This window comes from Ylistrum balloti, unplaced genomic scaffold (genome assembly GCF_031769215.1).
Source record: "Ylistrum balloti isolate Yb309-2 unplaced genomic scaffold, AGI_CSIRO_Ybal_v1 Utg372552, whole genome shotgun sequence".
NCBI classification, from domain to species: Eukaryota; Metazoa; Mollusca; class Bivalvia; order Pectinida; family Pectinidae; genus Ylistrum; species Ylistrum balloti.
Window position 1 is genome coordinate 1 of NW_026783123.1, and position 12,166 is coordinate 12,166.

Genomic DNA, 12,166 nt, shown 5'->3' on the forward strand with positions numbered 1-12,166 from the left:
CTTGTTGAAAATTCTTATGAACAGACATAACTTAAGTTTGGTTTTCTTAACAGAGATACATCCTTACCCTAACCCCTCTGGCTTAATATTACTGGGTTTGATATAATACTTTGCTGTCTTGTTCTGTGCTCTCTCATTATATTCTTCTTTACCTCAAGATGTTTTCTGATTATTCAGGTATCTCTTAAATTTTTGGGAAAATTGTAAGACTTTTAATATTTTCTAGTTACTATTTTATCACAGAACTGACACAGGAAATTAATTTTTTTGTATAAGATTTAAGTGACAAGACAATTATGTGACATCATTATTTATGTTACAATTGATGCCATGGGTGCATGTGAATTAAACGGTAGCACAAGTTAACTTTATGTACATTTATATCATAAGTTACAGTTACTGTTTATATTTGATGGTGTAGCTAGAGTCAATTTACAATGTTTTTCCCTCTAGAAGCTGGTGAGTATCCTGTTGATCAGTGTGTGGGAGGCCCACCACATCAGGGATTTCCTATGCAACCTTCTTATTTATGAACTGTAAGAATTTGGGGACTCATATCATATACAAAACAAAGTAAAACTTTATTAATATCTCTAGTCCTTTGTCAATTTAAGGAGTCATTATGTAGGTTTTTAAGGGTCAGGGAAAACCCTGCACATGCAATAAAACGCAACTGTTGTGAAGCATCCTGCCCAACCACAGCATGCAGCACAGGGTGAATCATATGATCCCTGTTTACCTGAGAAACACAAACCATTCAGTGTTGAACTCCAACCACACACTTTCATTGATCTTAACCCAAGCTTGAAATATACATGTACAGTGCTCAACTGACAAAACATTGGATGGGAATAACAGCTGATGACAATTAAAGTTTTTTCTGTTAATCATATCGACCTGACAAGTGATATTAACCTGAGACTAATTGGTGTTAGTCAATATCACTTTTGGGGATTACATACAGGAACTCCCATGACACAACTCCATAATCCGTATCAATATTGATGATAGCAAACATGAGAAGATAATCAATGTAATTAACATCTGGGATAGACAGCTATCAAGTCCAAGCCTGTGCAAGTCTGCTAAGGCTTGACCAGTGGTCTGATAACTGACCAGAAGTGGTCATAGACTTGTTTATTTTGACTCTCGAAATCAAAGTAGGATAGTAACAGTGAATTTTATCCACCAGCGGGACAAATGTTTTGATTCAGAATGAATGAATTTGTACAATTAGAAAAATGAATTAACATATACAACTCTTGAAACCACTGAAGTATTTGAAGCCTTTGGTGATCTGATTTAGATTACTGCAAAAATGTGTACTGTTGGAAACAAGGGTGAAGACATTTTTTTCTATATTTGAAGTAAACTGAAGACTTTTCAGTGATTCAAGTATGTTGAAGAGTCTAGAAGTATCTTGAATTTAAAGATTTTCAATATTGTTAAATTTTTTTTGTCTCTATTTCCAGCCGTGAGCGGGGAGTGTGTTAAAAGCGTGGAGAGAGAGGGGATGTCCTTGCTCGGTGTGATAATGTACTCCCTCGCCAATTCTGTATGGCTCCTCCTATACTGGCTATACCAGCACCCTTTTAAGACACCACAATCACCACAGAATGGGCACAGCAGTGTCCGTCTTCGTCGCCGCCGCATGCGGAATCGTCAGGGATCTCTCCTGGAAGCACTCGGAATCATCTACACTGATAAACCCTTTTACTCGTTTAACGACCATTTTCACAGTTTTCAAGAAGTCAGCGATTCGTGTAAAAAAGCAGGTCTAGAAAAGTGTGGTTTGATTATTGGCATCGATTACACAGCATCTAACGAGTGGCAAGGACGTAAATCATTCGGTGGACAATGTTTACATAAGATCATACCGGGACGAATTTATAATCCCTATCAGAAGGTCATTTCTATCATAGGTCAAACGTTGGAGCCATTTGATGACGATAATTTCATCCCTGCTTATGGCTTCGGTGATAGTGTGACATTGGGTGATAAGGTATTTCCCCTGTTCAGTGATGGGATACTGTGTCGAGGATTTAAAGAGGTGCTAGAATGTTACAGTAACATGGCGTCAAAATTAATCCTGAGTGGTCCAACAAACTTTGCTCCATTGATTCATCAGGCAATCGATATAGTGAAAAAGACAGGAACGTATCATATACTTATCGTGATAGCAGACGGTCAAGTGAATGAGGAACAGCCGACTATTGATGCAATTATCCAAGCATCCCAATATCCACTTAGCATCGTGGTTGTAGGGTAGGGGACGGGCCATGGGACCTCATGGAAGAATTTGACAACCATCTTCCATCCCGTACATTTGATAACTTTCAGTTTGTGAACTATCATGAAGCCACATCCAAATCGAAACATCCTGATGCAAACTTAGCGCTCCATGTAATGATGGAAATTCCATTACAGTATAAGACAATCAAAGCCATGGGCTACCTCAGTGAAGGAAAGTCATCGTCGCCAGTCAACAGCGGGGAAAATTCAAAGGACATTGTTAGGAAGAGACCCAAAAGTGCCATCTCAGAAAAAAATCTGGGTTACAGTACAGATAAATTGCAGGGTTCCAATGGGAGCAAATTGTTGGATGCAAATTGGAATAAGTCACAAGGTTTAGACAGAGAAAGACCCTGGAGTATGGTTTGTAGTAAATCTCAGCTTGAAGTCAGTGAAAACTCTCTGAGTGTTTGTCAACAAACCGATGTATGACGTCAGACATGACTTTAAAGATCATGACAACGAATTCACTGGGATGATACAGTACTTCATAGAAATGGAGGAGAGATATTATGTTTCCTAAAGTATAAATAAATATCTTTACATCAGACACAAAGCTCTGTGTGATAGAGTAGAGATATAGGAGGGAAAAAAGGAGATATAGAAGAAATAGAGAAGAGATGAAGTAAAGATAATGAAAAGATAAATAAAGGAGAGGTGAAGAGATAAAGGAGATGAAAGGGAGAATAGGTGGAAAGATAATGAAAAGATAAATAAAGGAGAGGTGAAGAGGAGATATAGGTGAGATAAAGGAAAGGTAATGAAAAGATAAATAAAGGAGAGGTGAAGGGAGATATAGGTGAGATAAAGGAAAGATAATGAAAAGATAAATAAAGGAGAGGTGAAGGGGAGATATAGGTGAGATAAAGGAAAGATAATGAAAAGATAAATAAAGGAGAGGTGAAGAGGAGATATAGGTGAGATAAAGGAAAGGTAATGAAAAGATAAATAAAGGAGAGGTGAAGGGGAGATATAGGTGAGATAAAGGAAAGATAATGAAAAGATAAATAAAGGAGAGGTGAAAGGGAGATATAGGTGAGATAAGGAAAGATAATGAAAAGATAAATAAAGGAGAGGTGAAGGGGAGATATAGGTGAGATAAAGGAAAGATAATGAAAAGATAAATAAAGGAGAGGTGAAGGGGAGATATAGGTGAGATAAAGGAAAGATAATGAAAAGATAAATAAAGGAGAGGTGAAGGGGAGATATAGGTGAGATAAAGGACAGATAATGAAAAGATAAATAAAGGAGAGGTGAAGGGGAGATATAGGTGAGAAATAGAAGAGATAAAGGAGAGATTGTGTTATAAATTGACAGAGAAACTTGCCACAAATTTTCAAATCAGTGCTGCAGAATGTAGTATAGTCAGCTGTTAAAGTTACTTTAGATTTTGTTTATTTCATGGAAATTATTTTGACACAGATTCGTATCATGTGTTGATAAAGACTTCCTTGTAATGGAGTGGAATGTAAAATATCACTTTATCCTATGTTTGATTGAAAATGAAATCAGTGCATATATAAAAAAGTATGAAAATAGAAGAAATCTACTGTAAGGAAAAGAAACTGAAGAACCTTACTCGCCATATTTTATTAAAGTTTGTTTTGTTGTGTTAAAGGGTATCACATATGTAATAAGTTATAGCTAGATTTGTCATTTACAAACACTATCCATTTTCAATGTGTTTTCATTTTGTGATAATAAGGTTGATTATTTTGTGAAAAATAAGATTTTTTCCCAAACATTTCTCATTTTCATTCCTATGGTCATCATTTTTTAGCTTTTGGCTCACGATACAAGGGCTCTGAATCTGAACTTCTTTATGTTTCTTTGAAACATAATTTTGAAGTGTTACTGCCAATGTTCAGTTCAATGACAAGGAATTTTTTTTTTTTTTTTTTTTTTTTCAATTTTAGCAGTTATGCTGCAAAGGGCATTACTGTTTGGTCAATTATGATATCTGTAGCAAAATGTAAATTAATTTTTATTTCTACTGATGTTAAAACTATTTTTATTATTTAAAATGATCTCGTTATTTTGTAAAAATAAAAAAGGCAGATTTATTTCTTCTTCTGTAACAAAATATGTTCACATGTAACTGACATTTAATTATCAGTCATATTCATTGATTTTCCTAGGTAAAAAATGAACAGATTTTAGATGTGTCATTTATCTGAAGGAATTTTTAATTTAAATCAATGTCACAGTCATAAAATGGTTGTCAATCGTTTGATTTTGTTTCCATGTAATGGAAACAATTAATTAATGTTTTACAATTTTTAATGAAAACTACAAATTTAAAAGATAATGTTTTAAGCGAACTTGATATGAACAGAAATTAAGCAACTTGCCATTAAATGAAATGTGACATTTAACAATAATTATTACTGTCTGCACAGTCATACTTTGAAATAAATAATGTACAAGTTTTTATGTCTGTAATGATATGTTTCAGTTCTCATATAATGCACATTATGACTCACATTCTTCACTGTGATAATTTGCGATACAATACAGCTACAACTACAAGACAATAAGTTATTACAACAAAATGTCAATAAGGAGTGGATTTAAGATATTTATCTACTATTAAAATCAACAATTTAAGAAAAAGTAGAAAGATTATAATATAACCCATTTGCTTTAATGAATTGAAGATTAAAATGTATGAAATCTTTTTTTACAACATGCATGCATTATTTGCTAGATGTATTGTAGAGACAGATTTATTTGAAATGAATCTGATATGTGTTTTGACGAATCGTTTCATGCATACAGGCTGTATATTGATATACATGTAAATCTGTCTTATCAGTCTTCCATATTTGTTTTAAGAAACTGCTGTATGACATTGCAATATCACCTTAAATTTTACAGACCTGGGAAATGATATTTCCATGATATTGATTTAATCATTTGTATAAATGTAGCGTACAGTTCTTCTTTATCTCTGATACAACTATTGTCGGAAATGATGAACAATATTTCTTCAATGATTTTTTTATTCGTATTTTTTAAAAAAAATCTTTCTTATACTGGAAGATGTGAATGTGAACTGCTTTCTACACTGATGTTAGCATCCCTTCAGCTCAAAACTTTCGTTATGCAGAAAAATTCCTCTCATTCATCACACAGTGATTCTTGATTGACGGGGAGATTTTTAAATATTATTTTGTTCTGCTTTTAAAATTACATATAGTTAGTTATATTTTAAATAAATCTGCTAATTCAAGTAAGACATCTTTTATTAGCTAATTTTTATTTTGCAGAATATATTTGTTAACTTAAATGTTCCTCTGATTTTTTAAATAGGTAAGTTATATTTATGTGTTTTTGTTTGTTATTTTTTATGCAAATTCCAGATATAAATGTACACACACAGGCTACATAGTTATCTTCATATGATTCCCATTATATCTTTGTTTTCATGAGTTGTCTCTCAAAGTTGATTCTGTAAGGAGACTGGATTATCACTATCCTGTTCTTACTTTTAAATCTGCAGAATTCCTTTACTTATAAATTGCTCAAAATCAATTCATTGAGATATGAAAACTCAAGTTGTTTTGCCACAATTTTCTTTTTAAACCAATGTGAATTATGACTGTATGCTTGAGGAAAAATTGCCAATAAACAAATCACAAAAGCTGTCCTTATCAGAATAGACATGATTAATAACTGATGTCTTCTCGACCAAATATTTTGGTCTAAGGGGAGATAATCATATTGTGTGTGCTGGAAATGCATGTCGTTTGTGATATAAGGGGAGATAATCTGTCATTTTTATATTATTATCATGGTCATTTTTATTATCTTTTTCTTGGGAAATGAAAAAATACTGAAAGCAATAAAAATGTTTGTAAAACTTAAATATGTTCACAAAGATATTTGAATGTTATATAACATTTTTTATCTTTCTCTATTGATTTTGATGAATTTTTACTTTTTAAGAAAAAACATAAACTTACATTGAATTTGTGAATGATTGACTTTAAAAGAATTTTTCATGTTGAATTATTTCAAAGTTATATTTCTGGACTTGATTGGTTGTGTTTTGTTAATTTGATGCAAAATCAGTTTAGAAAGGAAAATAATAATTTATTGTATTTTTCTCATTCATTTGCAAAAAAAAAACCAAAACAAAACGAAACATTGAAATGAATTCCATCAAGCATTTAAAAAAAAGGGGTGGCTTAGCATGAAAATATTGGAAATTATATGTAGATTAACAAGTGCTAGAATATACAGTTTAAAGGGAAAAAAACCCTCAACATTTTGTTATATAACATACTGTAACGTAATATTATCTATACCTTTAATAGATATATGAACTTTACAGTTTGTTTGTGCTTGCATACCATACCATTCCTATTTGAACTCCATCCTTATATCCATTCCATCTGAATGTTTATAATTTCTTCTCATGGAATGTTGAAAACTTTCAAATTTATCTTCCACTTGTTTTATAATCCAGCTTTTTTGTTTACATTTTTGTTTGATAATCAAATGTAAGTCGTTATTGTTTACTTGTGTGTTTAATGGTCCTGCTTGATTTCATTCCTCTTCTGTAAAAATAAAAACATTTTCCGTTATTAATCATTGTGACTTTAAGACAATGTTTTTGTTGATTAAAAAAATATGTATATATGTATATGATCAATGAAGTAATAACAACAGTACAGACAAGTAAATTGTCAAATTTTTGAGGCAATCTGCCCCCTTATCAAGACACAAATTTTATGTAAATAACATCACATACATAGAACATAAAACAGGTATAAACCATCTTCCATACAACAACTTAGGTTTTTTGTCCCTTATGAAGGGCCTTTGGCATTCATCAGCCGGAGGGATTATTGAGACACCTAAATTTACACAACTGCTCTCGATTTAACTTTATATTTGTTTTATGTTTTATTCTTTTCATTCTGCTATATATTTTTCAAATTTAGTGTGAGATATACTTATAAATACTTAATACTCTTTGCATTGTAAAAAAGTAGTTTTTAGGTCTGAAGTGGTTATCGAATATTACCATTGATTGGTACATGACACAACTGATATACATCACTAAAACTGTACTGCAATGGATTGCAGGAAAAGGAACTTTTTGTTTCAACTGTCTAATGACTGGTGTATTTGTGTTTTTATAGTGAAAAAATACTATTTATTTCATTAGTCTTTAAAATGGCATGTGTGTATATATACACTAAAATTAAAATCATTCTTTGTGTTGTATATTATACTTCTATTTTTAGGGTTAGAGTTGTCGTGTTTCGTCCATCGTCGGGCGCTGTGCACAAATGGTTTCTTTAAAACCCTACTACTCTTTCATACCTGAATGGATTTCTACCAAATTTGGTTTGTTGCATCATTTGAGGACCATTATCATTTCTTAAATTTAGAAATTTAGGGGTCGATGGACAGGGCCCCAAAGGGGGAGGTGCTTAAAAGACTTTCTTTGATTTGAAACCCCACTCCTCCTTTCTGCCTGGGTGAATTTCAAAAAGCTTTGGCCTGATTCATCACTAAGGGTAGGCAATTATTTCTAAAATTCAGAAATTTGATTTGACCTCAAAGGACTTAAGATTAGGGCCCAAAAAGGGAAAGTTAGTCAATATTTTGCTTCAAAACACTACTTCTGTTTAATGCTTGAATGGATTTTAAACAAATTTATTGTGAAACATCATTTGGAATGCGGAATTCTTTCTTAAATTCAGAAAATTTATTTGACCCCTAGGGACTTGGGGGCAGGGCCTCAAAAGGGGAAATTAGTCAACATTTTGCTTCAAAGCACTACTCCTTTTTAATGCTTAAATTGATTCAACCAAATTTGGTCTGAAACCTCCTTGAGATTAGAGAACCATTTCTGATCTACAGACAGTTTATTTAACCTGTAGGTACTTGGCGGGCAGGGCCCCAAAAAGGGGAAGTTAGACAAGATTTTGCTTCAAAATACTACTCTTTCTTGATGCATGAATGGATTTCAATCAAATTACTTGATTACTTGGAGTGTGGAATTATTTCTTAAATTCAGAAAGTTGATTTTCCCCCTAGTGAATAGGAATGACCTTGATCCTCTTGAAAGATCACAGGGATCAAAGATGTTAAAAACTTTAAATGACTTCTCCTCAATAACCAAATGACCAAGCATGATGATATTAGGTCTGTAGCATGCTAGGATGAAGGGCTACCAACTTTGTTCATATTAATGACATTTACCTACTTTCAAGGTCACAGGTATCCAGTGTGTTAAAATTACTTCTTCTCGATAACCTAAAGGACAAGGGTCTTGATATTGTGCCTGTGTCTTGCTTTTTCAACAAGCAATATGTCTAGAGTAATGGCAATTGTGTAGTGCAGGTATAAAGAATATGATTTCAAGTTTGCAGAAAATGTCTTGATGAACCAACAACGTCTTCTATGTAAGTTGCAGAGTAATTGAGGAATTTATTTTAGGCCTATTTTGCCATTTATATATATATATATATGTGTGTCTTTATAGTCAGATGACTGTTCAGGCACATAGGCCTGTTGTCGTGAAGGAGAATTTTCCTGTTTTGATTCAGAGCTTTATTTATAGATTAATTTCTCTATGTTTAGCCCTGAAATGTGCTGCTGAAGCAAATTTCATAACCATCTGAACTCAGGGCTATTGTCAAAAAATCAGACATTACTGTACATTGTTGAACTTCCATTATAATACAAATTTTAATGCTTCAATTGAAAAAAAATGCAAAGGTTTTCATTGGAAATGGGGCCCAAATTGACCGGAAAATATGTAGAAAAAAGGTACTTGGATTATTATCATTTATACAGGATTGACAGATATGTATGCCAGTTCTATTTCTAGTACAACTGTACAACTAATGATCTCGCTTGTAAAAATGGATGTTTCCTACAGAAGGAACTTAGAGAATTTGATCTGTTATCTGATTGACTGATATGGCCTTTAAATTTTTTTTTTAAAAATTGTTGCTTTATTAATATCAAATCCATTCAAATAGTTTCATAATATAAATAAACATTTCATATTTAATAAATATTGAAATCTAAACCTTTGAACCAAAAAATGGCTGGGGTAGCTTGTTAATCCTTTAATTGAGTCTTCACATTCCATTTTCCTGATTAACGTAAAGTCTATTGTTACATATTATCACTGATATCTGTGTTATTTTTTTTCAAATATAAATTACATGATTACCTCCATTTATGCTCGTCTTATTTTCATTACCTCCCCTTGTCCTGATGTTGCCTGCATACTCCGGTTCGAATTAAAGGATCAATTCAATTTTGAATATTTTCTGGTACAAATATTTAGTGATTGACTGTTAGGTATAGTTTTTATAATCTGAAATATGATACATAGAATCAATCTTTATCAAAGTCTATTTTTCATATTCATTTTTGAGTGAATTTCTAATATAAAATAAATTATCAAGCTGAAATTTCATCAAGCAATAATTTTCCTATGGAAGTTAACATCTAACAAATAACTTTTAATTTGTTTAAGTTTTCATTTTATGTATATAGGGTTTGTTATGTCGATAAAAAGCAATACGAGACTAGAAATTCAACAGTTACATATATAATTCCGGGTATAGACAATTATGAAACTGTCCTGGAGATGAAAGTAAAGACCTGCTCGCTTGATTGGTATGTTTAGATGGAAAATTTGTGATATATGCTTGAGAATATACCAATATTATAGACTTTGTTTTCCACATCTTGTAGTCAGATTTCAATTTTGCACTGGATTAAGGTTTGTTTTTATCTATCACTTGTATATAAAATGTATATCTAGAGATTTCCCAGTCATACCGTGTAGTTTAGAAACTCCACAGATTGTGTTTATATTTCAAATTTAGTATAAATATAACTATATGACACAGACAGCTTTAGAAAGAATGTTTAAACAATTGAATATGCAATACCATAATTATGATATGTTTATGTGATGTTTCATACAGCTGATGTTTTATACTTTGAAGTTTCCCCACTTGCATTTGTTAGAGAGAAATGCATTGTTATCTGCCCCAGTGAATGCCTCATTCCGCCCTATAGATCTGGGTTGGTTTCTTAGTAAAGTTTTAATGTCTCATTTCAACAGTTTTAATATGTGTTTGTATTTTTGTGGTTGATTTCTCAAATATTTTCCTTTGAAATTACCTTGTGTACAAAGCAATATATGTAATTAAATAATTCTGTCATGTCATATAATTCAAAGTATGACATTATATAAGGTGCTGGTATGTATAACGCTATATACTAATGATGAAATATGGAAATTTTACAAAATTCAAGCTGTACGTTTTTGTTTCCAAACTTATTGTTAAGTTGAATTTTTTATATATACATAGAAAAAAAAACTGATTCTAAATGAAGTGTGTTTTTTAGTAACTGACATAAAATCAACTTTATGACAATAAAATCATATTGACCTCTGACATTTTGATGTCTTATTTTCATAACTCTGCATGCTGGTTTCATCATATTGTATGTACTATATGACTAGTAAATGAAATACTACCTATATATAATGTAAAGAGAAGTATAATACTTTTGTCCCAGAAATCTGTCATCCAAATATCACCTAAGTGATTTAAGCGGTTAGCTATACAGAATCAGCACACCATTGTGCACTGGCTGTCGTTGGACTCAAACGATACATCCTCAAAATCATGGTCCAACGTTAAATTCAATAAAACTTGGACAAAATATGAGCAAAAGAAAGATTTACACGACGGACAAAAGATAAAGACCACATGTTCCGGAAGACTAAGCGTCTTCTGCTTCATCGACGACACCCGACTTATACCGTCGTCACTACTGCATATACCAATGTATATCGCTCTCTTCTTTGTTTTCATTTTCATGCAAATGCTGAATTTATAGAAAAGCTTATCGAGACAGGTGAAAAAACATTAAAATGTCGCTTAATTTCAGTTTCCAAATGTATTGAAAACATCTTCCCTTTAAATATTAAGATATTTATTGACCACGCCCATCGTAAGAATTGGAAATCAAAGACACTTCAACATCAGCTGTTTTTCTAGATCTTTTCATATAGTGAAACTAATATGGACAGCTTTCTACAAAGCTGTATGGTAAGCGTAGTGATTTAACTTTTGTATATCAGATAGAGAGTACCATCCCTGCATCCCTAGCCTATTGTGTTAATATATTGGATTCGATATTCAATGACCGCTTCTCATTGTCGCAATTTTCTTGCAAGAAGTTGTGAACTGACAGACAAACTCGGGATTCAAGTGATGCAGGTTAATGAGAATTATAAAGTAGTTTTACCTTGGTCGTAGTGATCCCATTGATAAATACTCTATTTCTTTGTGCGATATGGATATGGACATGCTGTTGGTTCCGATGGTGTGTACCTTTCACTCATTTGAGAACATGACATTACTTGAATTGACCAAGATATCCATGGTGGGTGTCGTCAACACCTGGTTTTATTCTTCCAGCACTTTTTTCAGGAGTCGCCGTGTAGTTTTCCTTTGTTCATATTTTGCCTATTTTTTTTTTAAATTCGGGTATGGATTATGATTATGTTGACATGTTGGTATTTTCTTGTAAGTTTTATATTCAAACTTGAATAATTTAGGGCAAAAATTAATAAAAGTAAAAAGATAAACACACAAAGCCCAATAGAAAAGCAGAAAAAAACAAGTCAATGTGCTGAGGAAGAGAAATGTTAATTTTGTTTAGTTACAGTGATTACAGTGACACCTTCTTAGCTGAGAATCAGAATAACAACAACGAAACAGTCTTACTAATGAGCATCAAATACGCACAAACACACATCGCATAAGGAAGTGAAACAGTTTAGAATCGTTGTACTTAACATCGGTTTCCCATTCAT

At 32.3% G+C, this 12,166-nt stretch overlaps 1 protein-coding gene across 1 annotated transcript; it reads left to right on the forward strand.

Annotated features, from left to right (window-relative positions):
- The first annotated feature begins 1,513 nt into the window (after positions 1 to 1,513).
- Positions 1,514 to 2,724, forward strand: LOC132564698 (uncharacterized). The gene is given in 2 exon segments (XM_060229330.1): positions 1,514 to 2,264; positions 2,267 to 2,724. Coding segments are annotated over 2 exon segments (1,209 nt in total).
- The last annotated feature ends 9,442 nt before the right edge of the window (positions 2,725 to 12,166 follow it).